The 19,819-nt window shown below is 40.7% G+C and overlaps 3 protein-coding genes across 5 annotated transcripts; 1 reads left to right on the top strand and 2 right to left on the bottom strand.

Moving 5' to 3' along the window:
* Positions 1–2,475: 2,475 nt before the first annotated feature.
* On the top strand, positions 2,476–6,966 carry pjvk (pejvakin). The gene is made up of 6 exons (XM_027160016.2): positions 2,476–3,074; positions 3,625–3,820; positions 4,302–4,443; positions 4,558–4,675; positions 4,823–4,966; positions 5,257–6,966. The coding sequence occupies exons 1-6, from the start codon at positions 2,864–2,866 to the stop codon at positions 5,553–5,555; spliced, it is 1,110 nt and encodes a 369-aa protein (XP_027015817.2). The 5' UTR covers positions 2,476–2,863; the 3' UTR covers positions 5,556–6,966.
* Positions 6,967–7,105: 139 nt separating this feature from the next.
* Positions 7,106–14,379, bottom strand: senp2 (SUMO specific peptidase 2). The gene is made up of 17 exons (XM_027160022.2): positions 14,054–14,379; positions 12,840–12,895; positions 12,610–12,722; positions 12,413–12,497; positions 12,216–12,303; positions 11,874–12,021; positions 11,565–11,671; positions 11,325–11,383; positions 11,180–11,237; positions 11,012–11,069; positions 10,757–10,900; positions 10,406–10,537; positions 9,883–10,089; positions 9,688–9,767; positions 9,500–9,584; positions 9,292–9,387; positions 7,106–8,770 (listed from the first exon to the last, which is right to left on the bottom strand). Exons 1-17 carry the CDS (start codon positions 14,230–14,232, stop codon positions 8,705–8,707), a joined length of 1,761 nt encoding a protein of 586 aa, XP_027015823.1. The 5' UTR covers positions 14,233–14,379; the 3' UTR covers positions 7,106–8,704.
* Positions 14,380–15,309: 930 nt separating this feature from the next.
* zgc:112416 (uncharacterized protein LOC550509 homolog) lies at positions 15,310–18,927 on the bottom strand. 3 transcript variants are annotated; one of them, XM_047813352.1, is made up of 9 exons: positions 18,341–18,927; positions 17,356–17,413; positions 17,044–17,117; positions 16,681–16,872; positions 16,460–16,571; positions 16,145–16,266; positions 15,891–16,066; positions 15,538–15,584; positions 15,310–15,442 (listed from the first exon to the last, which is right to left on the bottom strand). In XM_047813352.1, exons 1-8 carry the CDS (start codon positions 18,383–18,385, stop codon positions 15,539–15,541), a joined length of 825 nt encoding a protein of 274 aa, XP_047669308.1. In that variant the 5' UTR covers positions 18,386–18,927; the 3' UTR covers positions 15,310–15,442; position 15,538. The 3 variants fall into 3 exon arrangements, with proteins under 3 accessions (XP_047669308.1, XP_027015821.2, XP_027015822.2); XM_027160020.2 differs by having other exon boundaries at positions 18,161–18,926; XM_027160021.2 differs by having other exon boundaries at positions 15,378–15,455; positions 18,161–18,926.
* Between the last annotated feature and the right edge of the window lie 892 nt (positions 18,928–19,819).

The following is a 19,819-nucleotide window of genomic DNA, read 5'->3' as shown; positions in this document are numbered from 1 at the left end:
CCTCTCTTCTTCTATTATATCTTCTCTCTCTTATCTTCTCGATAGCTTTCTCTCTAAAGCTATCTTTTCTTTCTCTCTCTCTCTCTATCTCTGTTCTCCTTTCTGCGCGCATTCATCACTTCTCTCTCTCTTTTCTTTCTTCTCTTTCTCTCTCTCTCTCTCTCTCCTTTCTCTCTGCCTCTCTTTCTCCTTTCTCTTTCTCCTCTCTCTCTCTCTCTCTCCCTCTCTCTCTCTCTCTCTCTCTATCTTGCTCTTCCTCTTTCTCTCTCTCTCTTTCTCTCTCTCTCTTGCTCCTTTCTTCTCTCTCGTCTCTCTCCTTGCTCAGCTCCTGCCTCTCTCTCTGGGTCTCTTTCTTGTTCTCTCTCTCTCATCTCGCTACTCTCTCTCTCTCTCTCTACTCTTCTTTCGCTCTCCCCTTATTTCTCTCTCTCTCTCTCTGCTCTCTCTCCTCATCTCTCTCTTTCTCTCCCCTTCTCTCCATCCCTTCTCTCCTCTCTCGTCTTCCTTCTCATAGAGAGAGAGAGAGAGATAGAGCCTAATCTCCTTCCACTATTCTCACCACTTCTCATCAAACTAGTTCAAATAACTGACAAAAGTTTTTTTTTTTTAACTTACATATAAAAAAGTGTCAAAGTAAAACTTTCACACTGTAGAATTTCATTTAAAATTGTTAATACAGTCATCCTTAATTATTGGCACCCTTAAAAAACAACGCACAAAACGTATAATAAACGTTACTCCAAATGACTTCAAGTGATTTCAAACAATTGTATATTATAATCTTGTCTCTGGAAAAATTTATTTAATTCATTCATTTGTTCATTTTCAGTAACCACATTGATGCCCAGAGATGCCATAAACAGCTGTGAGATGGCGAGATGATAAAGGATTGTAGATATATCAGACGGCTTCCGGAGGCCACGGGCGGACCGAGAGAGGGTACACGAGTGGAAGAGGAGAAAAGCAGCTGTGATGTCCAGGATATCCGGAGGCTCGACGGGTTCAGAAGGAATCCAGATTCATGCATGAGGCTTTTTTTTAATGCTGTTTTCTTACTAACTCACTGCTGAGGTCACGTTTACTCTATAAAACGTTGATGAATTTTCTATAACAGGAGCTCCGACTGTAGTTCCGGCCGCAAGACGCATCGCAGTGAGTGAGAACTAACTTGTTCCATGGACATAACAAACAGAAGTACAACATGTTGTGGGTTCTTCTCTATAACAGAACTTAAAGTGTTTTGTTGCTTACAGACGTGTTTGTTAGCCGGCCGTGTGGTTTAAGAAATCGGTAAAGGTGCGCCTGAGGATCGGTTTTATTTTGGCGGCTCCTTTCTACGCAAGCGACGGTGATGGCCCAGTGACCACATTTTGATGATCCATGTGTAGGATCGTAAACACAACTCACTCCAGGTCATCCTTAATCTCAGGGGATCGTTTAAAGGAAACATTCAGCTGAGATCAGACCGTTGCGTTATGGCCGTAAGTTATTTTCAAGTCATTATTAGTTAGAAACCCGTGGCTATTTTGGTTGGACTTCCAAAATCTCCACAATCTCTTGCTACAGTATGATCTTGCCTTCTAAAACGGATCCTGGATATGAACAGCCCAAACCTTCCATCCCACAATTCCCTCTTTTCCGCCCAGTTGTTGAGCGAACTAAATTAGGTAATTTGTTCCGGGTTAGCTACCTCTCAGTGTACACACAGCTATTTAGCGTCGTTATCGTCATTGCAGCCAAACTAACACTCTGACCTCAGGGATGTTCCAGACCTAGACCACAATGAAGCAGTGTAAACTCTGCTTGTTTTCCGTACAGATGCCGCTTTGTAAGGGCGCTCTTTCAGTCACACACTCAAACACATTCACATGTTGCAAAATGTTCCTCAAACAAGATTTGACTTTTTTTTTCTCCACCCAATAGTGAAATTACAGAGAAAGCCACATGAGGTCATGTGTGAGCCACTTCTTCCATAAATAGGAGATCTTTACCCTTTTAAGAATGGAGTGTTGTTGTAAAAGGCCAGCGCTCAGCAGTAGGTATACGGCCTAGTCGTTCATCTACGTTCACAAGATATATAATTACTTTCTCGTGGTGTCCCGTATAACATAAATTACCGCACATACAGTACCATGTTTATTCTTTCACGTAGAAATCTTACAGAAGGAGAAAGAAAGGTGACGGTTCGGGCCCCGAACCCTAAACCGTACGGTTCGTTTTGTGATTTTAGGATATTACGCATTTCCTTAGTGTCTGTACTCATCAGTTTAACAGACTGGAGATCTTATATCTAACATTTTGCTTAAGCAGAATCAGAAGAGCAGATGTTAGAGATGATAGTCTCACAGGAAAAGAGGCCTGTTTTATCGTTACGGTTTCTCTTTAGACATGACGCTTTCTGCATGCTGACAAAAAAATATACTGTTATATACAGTAAGGGATCAGACATTCAGTGACGTGCAGTTTTTAGGGAAATAATCGATAATCGATAACAGGATTCCTACGTCGTTATGAAGTGACGTTCTCGGATTTCACACTCAGACTTTGTTAGATGTTGGATGTTAAACGGAACAAAGTCTTTTGTGGTAAGAATTATTGAATGCAGTAATGCCGTAGGTCAAACGTAAAGACTTCGATGCGGTCTGAAGCTGACAAGACTGGACAGTGAAGAACACGATGCATTTGACAGGACAGGCTTATCAGATTTCTTTCTGTTCATTATTTATCACTTGTGCCTGAGTGGCCAATGCGCATTCTCGTTCTCTTTCTCCTCACTAACAGCCACTGGGAAGCAAACATGCTGCACATATAACGCTGATTACTGATGCTTTGATCCGACGTTTCGAGGTCATGAGTTTTTGCTATGTTTGCAGCAGCCACTAAGAACTTTGTGAAGCAGGTCGGGGACACCGGGCATCTGATACCCGTCCCGAGCCTCAGCGAAGCCGACCGATATCAACCTCTCAGCCTGGTGACTAAGAAGAGAAGAAGGCATTTCTGGAAGAAGACAAAATATGCCTCGACACCGTTCTCGCTCAAGGACATACTCGTGGGAGAAAAGGAGATCACTGCAGGTAAACTGCGGGTTTTGACAGAAACCGAGCGCGTGTTTAAACGGAGCTCTGTTTATATCCGACGTGTTTCTAGTGTTCTGGGAATAGAAAAACATGGGATAAAGCTAGCATCGATGCAAATACTCTAAGAACAAAAACTTGACAGGGAAAAAAAAGAAACATGCAAGAACATTAGAGAAAAACCCACAACCCTCAACAGCGTATTTAAAAAGATGACGACAAAAATAAAAACACAACAGCAACATGTTTTCACATAGTTTGTTAATGTTGTACTGACGGTAATTAAAGTCATTAAAAATCACATTTATGCCTTAAAATACATTAGTGCAAAAGTCAACAGCGGGACCACAAAAAAAAACACACGTACATGAAAATAGCAAAACAAAAACATGTGCAAAAATGTGGTAATGATGCATTAACAGAGCAAAATCTACACAAGCTGCATTATTATTTACATTAGCACATCATTACAACGTAATACAAGATGCAAAGAGATATGAAGCGTGCGTTTATTATGAGATGGGTAACCCGAGCCGTTCCTCCGTGTTAGGAGTGTCCTCTTACCAACTTCTCAACTATGAAGACAAGTCAGATGTGTCTCTGAACGGACGCTTGGGCAACCATCTGATTCACGAAGTGGGCGTCAACATCAGCGGGTCGGACTCTGTGGCGGTCAAAGCGTCCTTTGGGGTTGTGACCAAACATGAGGTGGAGGTCCCGACCTTACTACGGGAGCTGAACTCCAGGTTGTTGTATCGGGTCATTTTACGTAGTAGAGTAGAGTTAGTATATTAAAAAGTAATACATAATCAGCTAAAATATTATTGTATTAAAGGTGGGCTGCACGATGTTTGAGAAATGCTTCAGAAAACCGAGTCGGGCCGACAAACAAAACAAACGTGTAGCCAATGTGCAGAAAGGGGCGTGTCTTGTCAATACGCTTTGGAGAGAGCGTTCAGTGCGCATGTCTGACATTAGCAGAAAGTTCCGCCATAATAGTTACCTGGGTTACGTATGTATGTGTGGGCGGAGCTATCAAAACAGGGATGACACCCATTTGGGTTAGGGGCGTGTTTGTTTTGGTGATTTCAAATGTCAACATTGACTTTCAAACAACGGAGACCCCACCTTTAATTCAATCCTGTATTAAATGTATTTTGAAGTTATTAAATGTATTTTTGTAGTTTGCGCAAACAATAAGTGCTCTCTCTCTCTCTCTCTCACCAGGAAAGTTGACCTGGATCACTGTCTGATCCGTCAGTCTAAAGACAGTGGGCGCACCGTACTGTGCGTCGTCATGGAGAGCATTCGCACCACGCGACAATGTTCTCTCACTGTTCACGCTGGCATGCGTGGCGCTACCATGCGGGTAAACTTGCACACAGTCAGGAAGACATGTGTTTAAACATAATGCATTGTAGCATGTAAGGCTACACACACACACAAATACACACACACATACACACACCCCTCTATCTTACAGTTTCAGATAGACGACATCCATAATCCCAAAGGCCGTGACAAATCCATCGTAATTCCTGCCCACACCACCATAGCCTTCAGCATATTTGATCTTTACGTTCGTCTGGATGGACGTCTCGGTAAGTTAATACTTGTTTTAGGAAGTTATATTACCTTTCCCTTACTAGTCTTTGTATATTGCATGCTCTCTGTGGCACAATGTGCACTAAAAATGCGATTTTATACTCATTTATCTCCTGCATCCTGACTGTACGTCGTCTGAGCAGATATCTGTGTAGCACCGGGGTCAGTTGGAGGCTTTGAGAGAGAGCAGATGCGCGAGCAGATCGGTGGATTCTTCGGCAGGTTCTCGGTCGGCAGGTTGCGAAGGTTCTTCTCGGGAATCATTTATGGGAATCCCTTCAGAGCAGGTAATGTGTCCTTTACAAGCTAAAGAGAGAGGATATGATCCTGCTCATTGGAAAAACAACCGTTAATACAGTACAAGGGTGAGGCTCAGCATGATGCTACCACCACCGTGCTTCACTATGGGAAAGGTTTTGAGCAGTTTCTGTGTTTCTAACAAATGTAGTGCTTTGTGTCAAGGCCAATTTTCTGTCTGATCAGACCAGAGAACCTTTTCGTATCTGCAAATATCGTCCGAGCTACACGTATATATCTAACGTATGTTTTGTTCTGGGTCATTTTCCTCCACTATAAGACGACAGAACATTCGAGGAGCTCACGCACTCTGACCTGTACATGGATGACGTGGCGGATTACTACGAGAAGGCGGCCAGCATGACCGACCTTTCCTCATCGTACATGCGTGAGGACAAGCACACTCGAGTCAACCTGCTCAACCATAACATCCCCAAAGGCCTGTGTGCGCTCTGTAGCATGTCCCACCAGCGCAGAGAGACCGTCTACGGTTGCCTCGAGTGCTCGTCTGGTGGGCAGAAGTACGTGCGCTTACACGCCGTGCCGTGTTTTGACCTGTGGCACAAAAGCTTACGCTGAGGACTGCCGAAGGATTACAGAGTGTGGACGCTCTTTTATATTTAGAAGGTCTAGGATTAGTACAGAAACCAGCCGTCTGGGTCATGAAAATTCCACGTGTGTCTTTAGTTTAAAGTTGTCTAGCACTTTTAACAAGCTTTGCAGAAATCCGGATCCCTAAAGAACGAGGCAGAGATGGCGAGAAACAACTTCCTTGAGAGAAACCAGATCCGAAGACGGAACCCGTCGTCTTCTGGGTGACTACAGAACAGGACGGTCTTCATAATTACTTGACTTGGACATACACTAGATTTAAGGAAGTGTATAATCTTTAGCTTGTACATGTGGGACCTGTACTGTATGTTCAGTATTAAACCTGGTTCAGGGCTAAACTTCAGCATGTTAAACACAACCTCACAAAACTGCCATGTAAAAACATTTTTTTAGAAGAACTTGTTACTAGAACGTTGGTGCTCATCATATTGTTTACACAGGGATCCAGATCTTTCTCAGAGATCATATATGGGACGGTAGATCCTCTTACACTCCCATGAGCACCAGCTTCTGGTGTCTCCATCACACACACACACACACACATACACACTCAGCTGTGTGAATAATTAAGTGACAGTGATAAATAAACCAGTGGATCACATAAAAGCAGGGCAGGAAATGGACGGTCTTATTTCAGGTGAGAACCGGGTCGTGTTTTTGTTTCCACTCCAAATTCAGGGCAGGTTTATCCCTTAAGTGAAAGCCCAAGCAGGAAAAAGTTACTAAAGTGAGCATTACAGACAGGTAAACCTAGATCAAGCAGAACTTTCTAGGACCAACATGGTGTCTGTGTAGCTCTGTAAGAAACCCCGATTTTTCTAGATCCATATTCGTAGTGAAATTGCTGTGGCACTAATCCATCACAAGACGTCCCCGTTATAGGAAAATAACGAGCTTCGTCGTCGATCTTTTCCTACGAAGACAGAATCGTTAGTGCTCTCTACCACAAGCTTAACTCTCCTCCTCATCCTCAGCCATTTTTCATTTTTTTTTCAGTGTGTTGTGCTGGAATTCTGTTAGCTGAAACGAATGCAGTGCGTCGAGTTAAGCCTGAAATAGTGTTTACTGTTCATTCAGGGGAGTTTGTTGTGTATCGTATCAATGTTTTCTTTAGCTGCTGTGTCTCATATTAAAAAAAGAACTAATAAACATACAGTTTGCCTGAATAAAAAAAAAGTTAAAATTTGTTTTTACAAGTCGGTCCAACAGAATGGATGCCCTTATAATGACACACACTTGGCGGCGCCACCTAGTGGCGAAATATTGTCGGTGCATCTATTGTGCAGTACAAGGGTTTGCACATGCCAGTGTTTGTAGGTGGTAAATGTTCTTCAGTTTGAATTTACAAGAAAACACGTGAAGAAAACAATTATTCAAAATTATGCATCCTTTTTTTTTTTTTTTAAACAAATAGGCACTCTTAAGGATGTATGAACTTTTACATGACGTTCGGTGCTGGCTTGTCCCGATCAGACGAAAGAAAAGAATACTCGTGGGGATAAAAAAAAAGACAAATGTTTTCCTTCCAGTAGTTTATTCTTTATAAAAATAATTACCAACATTTTGAATGAACAAAAAAACAAAAACTGCGCATATACAGTAGTCCTCCGAATTTCAGTTAAACTTATAAACTGCACACACTCAATCTTACACACACACACACACACACACACACACAAACAGATCAGACAAAACTAACAGTTCAGTTTAAACTAAACCAAAAGATATTAGGTCATAAATAAAGATTGCATTAGAAAAGAAAGGAGCAAAAATGTGAATTTTTCAATAAAATCTGAAATATTCGTGTTAAATCCTGTCGCAGAAGGAGAACTGAGAACTCTGCACGATGGGAAGAGATGAAGCTGATGAACATCTTTTTCTATCTGCTGTATACTGAAACTGAAGGAAATTAAACGGCTATACGGTTTCATTGGTTCGTCTTCAGCGAGCCTTGGTCATGGGTGCGGGTCTGAGAGCGAAGCAGACAGACATACACCCAGGGTGGGAAGCTGGTACACTGCAGGACACCATGTACACGTATACATTTGCACTTGAGCATCATCATTCCACCTACTGGCATGGTTTTACAAAAGGTGGGAAGAAAATAAAAACAGGGTTTTCGTAATACGACTGGCAGGCCAGAGATAAATAATGCTACTTGTTGCTCCTTTTAAAGGGCTTTCCTTGACCATGCAATATTAGAGATCTGAAACCATAACCATGTCTGTTTGGCATCCATTATCCTTCCAGTTTGGAAAAAAGAAAACATACTTGCATTACAAATATCGCATATAATCCAAGTCAAATATATAAAAACAGGTTTTTGTCACCAAACACTCTTTATACTGTACATACCTCAGTAATGTCTCATTTCAGGCAAACACACACACACACACACACCTCCAGTAGCACACATGTAGTGTGTTTTAGTAAATCTATTTGTCTCCTACAGATTTAGAAAAAGATTGGACAAAAAATAGCCATCATCAAGGCACTCTGGACTAAACGACACGCAATAAATACTGGAGCTTTCACTGCAATCCACAGCTCAGGTACCATAAAGCTCTCGCATACATTCACTTCCGTCATTGCCCGTGATTGCTATGAAAGAAAATCAAACCTGTTTTTTTATCCAGCTTAATAAATAAGTTGTTTCCTTCCTTTTTCCTAGTTCAAACACGGTGGTAAAAATACTATAAAAGGTTCAGCCCATGGAGGAGAAAACAAAACAAAACGAAAAAGAGACCGTCATGCGCTTCTTTACATCAGCATACGTTCGAATGATCACATCTCAAAGGGTCAATAAGACCATTCTAAGGAATGACAAATGCTTTATTAACGACAAAGCAATTAGGGAAGAAAAAAAAAACAAAACTCCATTCTCCATGTGCTGATTATGTGGCTGACCGTCTAACCCGAACCTTCATCCATCCGAACCCACACACACACACACACACCAGTGATTTAACCACCACCACCCGTCCGAACGGACCGGACAGGGCCGAGGGTAGGACGGAAGCAGACGTCTGTAGAGAAATGCAGAGGACATGCGTTGTGTGGTCTGGTGCTTTGGTCAGATCAAGTTCAGTTTGTTCTGTTTTTTTTTTTTTGCCCTCCTACTGCAGCAGCTTCTGATTGAGAATCTCCCAGATCATCACTTTACGGAAATATGACATGTGACACTGTGCAGAGAGACAAACAGGCAAAAGATATTGGATATATAATCTGTGCTTTGAAGAAATTATGAAATCCAGCCAGCAATTAACAGTTTATCGTTACTGTGATCTTCAGTGCATCCTTATACATAATAAAATACAGGTAACGGGTATTCGATGTAAACGTGTTTATATACATCACGTGTGTGAAGCTTGGTTGGTCTGAACATGCACAGACATTCTTAAGCTCTTAATGTTTTGGCATGAAGAAAAAAAGAAAAAAAAAACGCAGTGGTGGATTGGGTTGGGTTACAGCTCCAAGCATCCTTATCAACCAGCCATGAAAATGACATGCAAACGATGTATAGCTTGTATGTGACATTAATCACCTTACTAGCTAGCTAGATGTCTTACTGTATAATTTCAGCTTACAGCTCATTTGCTAGCTAATAAGATGTTTAATCCAGCTCTTACACCCCCTGCTCCTGTGTATTGAACTAGAAATGCATTCTGTACTTATTTACAGGTCAATACAAGATGTGTGTTACCTGTCTAAAGGTAAAGGGTCGTCCACGTGCGATATAGTCGGCATACTTGCACACAAAGACCCCGCAGTCACTTCCGTTCTTCTGTTGTGGAACCTCCTGGCAATTTATTTTCAGAAATGTGTAACAGTCATTAAATAAGACATGAAACAATGATCATAAAGTTAAAAAAAAAAAAAAAAAAAAAAAAAGATTCCTGCTTCAAACCTACAGTAGCTCGTAAGCTGGTCACCGTCCACTTTAAGATTTCCAGACCTTTGCCTTTCTTCACCTCACACTCCTCCTTTATGTACATCCTGCAATTGAACAAAATAAAATAAATAAATAAATAAAAGTCGAGCAGTCAGTCAGATAAGGCATGAGGAATTCTTTCCATAGAAACTGAGCTTGGCCACTTACAGTATCATGTTACAAATGTCATCGTGCCTCTGACCCATGGAGTCGTACGACCTCACAGACTTTGCTCTGAAGTCGACGACCTAGACGACACCAAAAATAAATAAATAACACATCTAGGTTTTATTCTTATTGAACAAATCGACCAATCAACTTTGTAACCAAACAACATGAGAACGTTTATAGAAAACAACTCACGGCAAGAGACCAGTGGACCCCCAGGTGCAAAGGGATGAGGATGAAGTCGTAGAGGAAGAGGTCGACGGCCTTGGTCCAGCGACGCACGGCTTCGTGGCCACCCCCATGCAGCTTAGGAAAGAAGAAGGTGCTAAAGCAGTACACCTTCCTCCCGCATGCTTCCTGCTCCGTCCGTGCCATCACCAGGTTAAGGTAGAAATTGATCACCTGATAGATGGTCAAACAGAAAGGATTGGTGTTCTATACCTCTCTAACAAAAATGACTATATTCCAATCTTTATTCCATTACACCACAATTCTCCAATCTGATTGGAGGGGTGTGGATAATTTTCATATAACAATGAAATGACTGGCTATAATGTGCACGACAGGTTAAAACACACACACACACACACACACACACACACACACACCCCACAACATTAAAAGCATGATGTTCGCTGATAAATCAAAAACACTAATCGTTGCCAATTTGATTTGTTATAAGCATTCGCACATTACATCATTTAATATTGTATATTACCTCATCGTTGAGCCAGCAGCCCTCCTGCAGGGTTGCCAGATCTCTCTGTGTGATACGCAGTTTGAAAGCGCTGCTCAGAATTAGGTCAGGATCTCTGTGTGCAAGAGCAACACTCACCTCCTGTTGCATCTCCTGTAATGCATCCCATCACATCACATCACACATTTACACATTATTTGACAGACAAATTTATCCAGAGTGACGTACACACACACACTTTTCATACTCAAGTTGGTGTATACAAAGAATTTCAGTATATGCTGTTATAGAACCTCAGGGTAATAACAGCACATCCCAAAGTGTTATGTGTATTTTTCTCTGTGATGGTGCTAATAAGGAGAGAAGCACTACCTTTGTCAGTCTGGGAAATTCCTCCTCCAGGTGCTTGCTCGTGTCAAACACAGGTTCGGCACGGGTCTGGCACACTGCAGTGGTCTCTCTGTCTTTCAGGTTCAGCCGGGTTTCTACCTCGACGGATAGATCCACGTCTAATAGCTGGGGACAAGAATAAAGAGATGGAGGTTCAGGCCTCAAGCCGAAGCGCTGCTCATGGACACGGCTATTCAGAGAGACTGATGACTGCAGCATTGCCAATAATGTGCGTACCCTGTTTTTATTCAGCGGTTGGTCTGATTTCTTCCTCCCAACATCACTGACTGGTGCACTGCAGGAGACAAATAAGCTTCATTTAAACAATATAATAATAATAATAATTAAAAAATACTGTATAAGGTTGAGGAGAAGTGTTTTGGAAAAACAGAGTAAACAAATTACCTGTCCTTTACGTAGCTTTTTAGATTAGAATTCCTCCACACTGGTGCATGTGGGTTCACTAAGAATACACAGAATACTTACTAATAAGTGGTAGCATTGAGTATGAAGTGTGTGAAGAAGCTGGGAAATATTTGTTGGGAGTCACCTTTGATTGGTGTAGGTTTGCTGATCTCGGGAGTAGTACGGCCGTGGGGAAAAGTCGTGCTATAAACAGACGTTAGAGCTGTTAGTGAATTTCTGTGCACTATCGCGTGTGTACGTAGATCATGCGGTGCAACCATCTACGCTCTATGGCATTCGCATGAATAAGGAGATAGGAGGGGTTTTGGTGCACTGCTTATTGTTAGAGCGTTATTTTATTTTATTTGAACAAAAACGGTCGTACGTCGGCGGTTTCACTCGTCCAAACGGCAGCGGTTTGTTCTTCGAGTACTTCTCAGACACCATCTCCACCAGCTTTCTGTAGTGCTCTCTATCGCTTTCTTTTAGGGCCTAAAACACAGGAGGATATGAACAAATCGATCAAGATGCTTATTAATATTTAATCATTCATTTAAATGGTTACAATGGTATTTTACATTGGCTATGGTTATGTATTTAAACTTCCCCACTGAAAACATTTTATTAAGATTAAAACACTATTTTCAGTAATTCACAGACCCCTCAGAGCCAATGGGTTAACCGTGTACACTACCTCCTCTACAGCGAGGCAGGGTTTGTGTGTGCGGCCAGGGAAATCTGTGTCAGGGAGGACAGGGCGTGACGGCAGCAAGTGCAGTGACCGCCTGTGTGGAAGCTCCTTCTGCCGGTCCTGGTTTCCCATATATAACACTGATCCGCTTCTACGTAGGTAAAAAATACTCATACATAAATATAGAGCAATGTTTATGCATTTTAAACAGGGATGTATAACAGGGATTTATACAGGGATGCAGTGACAGTTTGTATACATTTTCTAATCATTTCAAAGTCTAACTTTAATATCAGTATTGTTTTGAGAATAAACAATAAAATGTGGTGAACTCTGTATACTCACTCAAATTTCCTTCTCAGGGGCTGAGCACCGACACAAACGTTTGGCACACTCCTCTCTTTCCCACTTAACCCCATCTCTCTCGGTTTCTCTGATGAGATGTACAGAAATATTAAGCACTTTTCTCCTCAAGACATTCTATGAACTAAAAAATGCCTTGAATGACTGTATACTGTGGACTTGAATACAAATGTGCTTACCCATTTTAACATCCCCACCAATCGTCCACTTATTTATGCCGTTGCTGTGAATTTCATCAATTCCCACTAAAGCAACATGTCCAATCTGGATTTAAGAGTATAATTTACAACAGACTTAACACTTTTGGTGCAATTCCAGATATTGCATGAAAGCTAAAGATGACAGAATCAGACAGAACAACCTTTCTACAACGAACCTGCGTTTCTCTACAGTCTCTCTCCTTTTCATAATGGTGCGGCTTGTGTTGTCGCAAACGTAGCAGCCCTGCGATCCTAGTGAAAGTCTTCTTCACAACTCGGACGATCACATCTGCAAAAGGAAACCAATTACGGAAACCAATTACGGAATCGCATTAAATTAATAGCAACAACGTGCTAATTGAAGGATAGGTTCGGTTTTAAATGAAGCAGGAACATATCTACGTACCTCGTCTTGGTCTTTTGACTTCCAGCTGCTCGGACACTCCATCAGGAGAGTGAATACTGCATTAGACGGAACAGAAACAATAATGTTAACGTACAAGTTCCGTGAAACTTTGACACGTGTGTTTTGCTTGCGTATGTTTGACACGTTTAACAGAAAACAGTATTCGAGATCTGCTAGACCACCTACTCTAAAGAACGTAGCTTGGCTAACTATACAGGACAGAGAAACATTTCGGGAAATCAGCCACGTTAATAAGGACGGTGACACAGACAACGAGGTGTTTTTAGAGTCGGTGTGTTTACTGAGGTTGACCATGTTTAAAAATGGGAACAGGGTGTAAAATCATGCACCAGTAAACATTGTTTACTGCCAACAAGCAGCAACTGAAGAGCAAGACCCAAGACAGGGGACTCAAGACAGGGGACTCAAGACAGGGGACTCAAGACAGGGGACTCAAGACAGGGGACTCAAGACAGGGGACTCAAGACAGGGGACTCAAGACAGGGGACTCAAGACAGGGGACTCAAGACAGGGGACTCAAGACAGGGGACTCAAGACAGGGGACTCATGACAGGGGACTCATGACAGGGGACTCATGACAGGGGACTCATGACAGGGGACTCAAGACAGGGGACTCAAGACAGGGGACTCAAGACAGGGGACTCAAGACAGGGACGTATAACGCTATAGATCATGTAATTGGACAAACACACGACTAGTGCAAGACGAGTCATCAAATAATTATAATCGTTTATTAAACTAATTTTGTTTCTAGATATTTTAAACTAATATTGTCTATCACTAAAAGGACAGATATAAAACATCCTCACCAATGTTGTTTCATTGGCATTTTCACACTCAAAACACTTCTATTTGTCAAATTCTGAAGTAGAGTTAAAAAGCTATGCTTAACTAGCTATGCTAATCGTTTGCGCTCGAGCTACGCTAACTGGCTAGCTTAGTTAGCTGCAGTTTAACGGAATTTCTCTATAAACCGGTTAAATAAGTCCCTGCTTACCGGTCACACGCTAATTATAAAGAATAAACCACACTAAACGGTGGGTGTTAGATTGATACCTGACTGGATGTTTAACTAGCTAGCTAGCTGAGTTGGACTGTAGCCTCCTCAGGGCGCTTGTTAGCACGCTAGCTAACGCGTCGAAGTTTAACAGTACAGAAAATGAGGAACAACAGGATATAAAGCACTCGGTCACCTTTGATAGTTTCGTTTGGCAGGTCGGTAATTATCCTGTTGTTGTTGTGTTTCGTAAGTGACCTCGTCTTGTGGTGGCGCCTGGTTACTGTCCTTAGGCCAGTTCGGCGAATTCCCTCCAGAAAACACGGAAAACGGAACAAACAGCGACGACAGTCCATCAACTATCCATTCATACATTACAAACCACCACGAAGACTCAGTCACCCTCCTGTTTGTTAATGCCAGGATCTTTAAAAAATATAAACTTCAACACGATCAACTGCGACACCGTTCGATCCTAAAACAGGCTTTACTTCTATTTAGCCCTGGGAACCGATTCCCGAAAGAGTCGATTCTGAATCAGAGACTCAACTCAGAAGAACTGAACTCTTTTTTTTAATCATACTTCTCAGTTATGATATAATAATGTGTGGGTCATGTTTTATTTTTAATCTTAATTTTTCATATTATCGCATTGTGGTTTGGAAAACGATTTGAGAATAAAATACAGCTTGGAAGTGGCGCTTGGAATAGACTCATTGGAATCATTGAGTCAGAGTCACATTTCAGAACTCGAACAGCGCCGTGCTTCCCTTTATAACGCAGGCTTCAGGTTGCCAGGCCGCCGTGTTAGCAACCACACAGTTCGGATTTCGATTAGCCGCAGGCTTCAGGTTGCCAGATCTTCGCTTAATAAAATCATCATTTATTTATTAATCACGTACAAAACTCAAAACTACAAATCTTTTAATGATTTCTATATAATCATCCATTCAAATAATTTTGACCAAGCATCATAAAAATACATTTCTGAATATACATCTTTTAAACTCCTTAATCCTTTACTGACAAACATATTCATACAAAAACCACAAAACCACGAAATTACTGTATACGATTTGTTAAGCAACTAAAACACTATAATAAAAAATATTAAATAAAAATATAAATGAATAAACAAAGCATAGCAATAAAATAAAATTGCACCAATAAACAAACCAGTAAATAGATCCCTGGTTGCATAAGTGCACTGATGTAATGGAGGAGGACATCCGTTAGAATAAAAAGTTAATAATAAAAATAATAAAAAATTAAAAATCCCATTTCTTCAACAATAATTTCATATCATTTCATTTTTATTTTTTATTTAAGCTACTTGTAGCAATATATGTGTGTAGTTTAAATGATGTTCAACTGGCTATTTATTTATTAATATTAATATTCTCGTTTAAGTAGCAGTGTAAATTTCATTCAGCCTGAGCACAAATAAGAACCACATCAACGCTTAATTTCTAACATGTCCAAAAGATTTTTTTATTATTGATTTACAAAGATGCATATATTTCTACCAAGAATGTAATTATTTGTGTATTGTCTTCTTCACAGACCCTGAGATGTGTGCAGGAAGCTGAGAGAAAAAACTGAGAGGTAATCAGTGCAGAGGTAATTTATAAATATGATCATTTTTAATTAAATTGAATAAATAACTACCCTTTAACACACCTTAGAGTCCGAGAGGAAATCTCGTCTTCAGCCCATCAACAGTGACGCTTTAGGATTCAGTGAAAGAAGGACAAAAGGGCGGACATGAGCTTTAATACTTCTTATAGATTATAAATGTATTGGTGTAGACAGTAAACAGTCCTTCTCTCAGCCTTTCACTTTTATGAATAAAAAATAATTAAATGTCTTTTTTTTCGACTAGCAAGCTTATTAACGAACTTGCTAACTAACAGAATAAAGAATGGTATTACTTCATGTTTTAAAAAGAAAGTTTTTTACCCAGAAACTCATTGTATTCTGGGTAAGTTAAAGCTCAATAAAGAAGGATGAAAAACGGTGGTGTTAAGACGTACGTGTGAAGCGGAGGCAGAGTTACGGGGCCAGTTATGTGCTGAACGGGTGACTGGTAACACCCTTCCCTTTGTGGTGACATCATTGAGGGCCAAGCTGAGTAGCCTATAGGGGGAAGCGGCGGAGGCCCATAGTGGTGATGATGGTGAACGGCTCCTTTGGCTTTCATGTAGTTCCCCTGAATTTCATAGTTCAGCTGTTAACATCCCAGGCAGCTTTTTAGTATTGAGACAATAAATCAGAAATCAAAGGTCACCTGGCCTACAGGAGGACTCCCGTTTGTGCCAGCGACCATTGGAGGAAGCGCCTTGAGCATCATGTTGTGCATGATGATCTGGTGCATCTGGGCATTCTGCATGAGCATTAGCTCCACCATGTCTAAAAATCAACATCACATCAGAAGGCTTAGACTCAGGCTTACAGTATAATTAACACTTCATAGTCAGGTGTATTGTGATTAAAGGACATTTCAGTAATAGGTTTGATAAGAAACTTCTAGCAAAAGAGCTGTATTTAGTCTAAAAATATTGTAAAACATCTTGAAAGACAAATATCCTTTCTATCAAAATACCCTCTTTAATGCTTCCAGATCTGTAGGGCGCAGGTTGGACTGGTGGAATCTGTGCTATAAGTGGCTGTTGTTGTGGTAGCTGCTGAATAATGGTGGCTGGTGGATGTGGAACCTACAGAGAAAGAAAAAATGAAAATAAAGAAGAATTCTTGATCTGGATCAATTGGGTTCAGAGGTAGCCGACACATTTGCGGTTCAAAGTGTTTAATCAAGTCTCTCACAGTGTGTTGGATGATTCGGGGAGGTTGTGGGGCAGGAGGTGGGGCTGGAGGAGGAGCTGGTGGTGGGGCAGCAGGCGGAGACTGATAGATATAAACTGGGGGTGACGGCGAGACAGGAGATTCGTTAGGATGATGTCTGCGAGTTCCAGCCCACGTCTGAGGCCTCGCTAATTCGTCTAAGATATGCTGTTCCTGAATAGAAACAAAGTGTCTTTAATATGTGAGAAGTATTTGGAGCTTGATTGCAGTCACATATGCTGTCATAGAAAATGAATCAACACCTTCTAACCAGTCAGAATCCAGAATTCAACAGCACTAAGGTGTAAACGTTAATGATAACAAACTACAGTATCATGTCGGTACCCGTAGTCTCCGGAGTAAGTCTCTTTTGCGTCTCAGAGCGCTGTGGAGCGCTTCGTTCCGTCCATCGTAACTTCCTGTGTCAAAAAAACAGAAACAGTCGAAGCTGTGAATATTGTATTACCCTATTCATTATAAGCAATTTTTTTTTTAATGATTACCTTTTGAAACAGTAAACATTTATGATACCGTGTTTGTGTCATCTGAGTCACTCTTAAAATAATACATTATCATAATAATCATAAATAGGTACTTAAAATATTTTATATTGCAGAATCACAATTCTGTTTCTCACAAATTGACAGGTAGCATTACTTGTGGAAAGCACAGAGTCTGGCCTTTCATCATGACCTGCTCTTTCATTCTCCAGTCTCTAATGCAGCACAAAGAAAATGCATTTGTTAGTACATTTTAAACATATTTCTCAGAGCAAAGCCTTAATCTTGTAAGTGCGGATGCTAGATAACCGCATTATCCATTTTTGCTAATACCATGCTAAAAATATTAACAATGTTATTCATTCATTCATTCATCTTCTACCGCTTATCCGAACTTCTCGGGTCACGGGAAGCCTGTGCCTATCTCAGGCGTCATCGGACATCGAGGCAGGATACACCCTGGACGGAGTGCCAACCCATCACAGGGCACACACACACTCTCATTCACTCACACACTCCGGACAATTTTCCAGAGATGCCAATCAACCTACCATGCATGTCTTTGGACCGGGGGAGGAAACCGGAGTATACGGAGGAAAGTCGAACGTGCTAACCACTAAGCCACCATGCCTCCCACAATGTTATTCAGTAAACAGTAAAATGCTGATATTTTGGATGGATTAATATGGTCGTGGATTTGTTTTTTTTATTTCAGTTGCCAGGTCTAAATTACATCCCACTTGTTGAATCCTGTTTATAAGTCATTTCATAATCAAACAAACGTTATTCTTATTCTAAGAGAAGGCCTTCATCAGTTTTGTACAGCACGATAATGATGAGCAAAGTGTTTAGCACAATTGTTAATAAGTGAATAATATATAGTGTTAATATATTTAGGAGAATTTAGAAATAGGAGGCTAAATTATTAGAAAAATCCCATTATGAATAGATGAATCTCTCACCTTTTCAAGCAGTTTTAATTTCAGACGAGTCATTTGGTCAACAATCGGGTCAGCCATTGCAGTGAAATAACTCTTACACCTGCTTTAAAACTTTCTGTACACTTTCTTTATGTCCTATTTGCATTTTTCTAACTAAATCTAATGATTAGATTTGAGTATAACATAGTCATGTTTCTCCACCTGTGATTGTTTACTGTTGACTTTTCCCTTGGTTGCCAGAAACATATCTGGTTCCTCTGCCCAACCCTGCTGTTACCATGTTACACCATGTCTGGCTTTATTTACTTATTCACCGGGAGATTTTAGAACGATCTGCTCTGTGTGTACAGATTCCTGTTTCAAGGGTTTTAAATGCAAAATGTTATATGCTTGTTAAAAACCTGTGTATCAACTAACACATATTTGTATTTTAAACAGGCAGGTGGACATATTAACTCATTTTCATCAATTAAGGCATTTAAATTAAACAACAGAAAAAAAAGAAAACGATGCTTGATGTTGATTAGTCAGAAGGTGTTGATTTTCTATAATAGCAGCTCTGACAGTAGAATGTTTATCTAATATTTTTTGAAAGGGGTCTTTCAGTAAGAATAAGAATTTTTCGCTTTGTGGTTTTCTCAGTAACTCGGTTGTGACAAACGTAGAGAAAAACTGTCCGAACTTCTCGGTAACGGGGAGCCTGTGCCTCTCTCAGGCGTCATCGGGCATTGAGGCAGGATACACCCTGGAAGGAGTGCCAACCCATCGCAGGGCACACACACACTCTCATTCACTCACACACTCACACACTACGGACAATTTTCCAGAGATGCCAATCAACCTACCATGCATGTCTTTGGACCGGGGGAGGAAACCGGAGTACCCGGAGGAAACCCCCGAGGCACGGGGAGAACATGCAAACTCCACACACACAAGGTGGAGGCGGGAATCGAACCCCCAACCCTGGAGGTGTGAGGTGAATGTGCTAACCACTAAGCCACCGTGCCCCCCGCAACATTAAATTGTAAATTTCTAAATGATCAATCAACTATTATTAATACTTAATGTTTTTATTAAGCATTCATAGAATTATATTTTTTACCTAATTTTAGACTTAATGTAACTTGTTCCTTTATATATATATTATATATGAATTATATAATATATGTAAAAATATTTTTGACATGTTTTATGTGATTATATGTAAAAACAAATTATTTTTAAAGAACTAAAACAAACAAACAAACAAACAAACAAACAAACAAACAAATAAATAAACCCCAAAAACAGAATTAATATTGAAAGCTGTAAAGTTGACCGTTATAGCTCGCGCGCTTGTGCCCGCGCGTGCAGGGCTTGTAGGCGTGTCTTTAGCTTAGACCCAATAGAAATCGAGATGTCTATTTAAAAAAAAAACCCGTGCATTGCGAACGTGTATTTTTAATCGTATAATAAGAGACAACCCTTTGTCGTAAACTTTTGTCTAAAACAACAAGCATTAATTAGATTTTCAGTTATTTATTTTTTTTCCCGCTTCGTTGCTAACTTTCTGAATAAAGGCACAGGTGCGCGTGGCTTAAGTAACGATCCATTGGCTGTCGTTTTCCCTGCCGCGTGTTCTGATTGGCCACTCGACGCACACGACCTCATAAGGGCGGGGTTTAAAGTGGTTGGCGGCCA

Source organism: Tachysurus fulvidraco, chromosome 5, assembly GCF_022655615.1.
Source record: "Tachysurus fulvidraco isolate hzauxx_2018 chromosome 5, HZAU_PFXX_2.0, whole genome shotgun sequence".
Lineage (NCBI taxonomy): Eukaryota > Metazoa > Chordata > Actinopteri > Siluriformes > Bagridae > Tachysurus > Tachysurus fulvidraco.
Note: the sequence above shows the minus strand (reverse complement) of the source record. Positions and strands in the feature narration are given on the sequence as shown.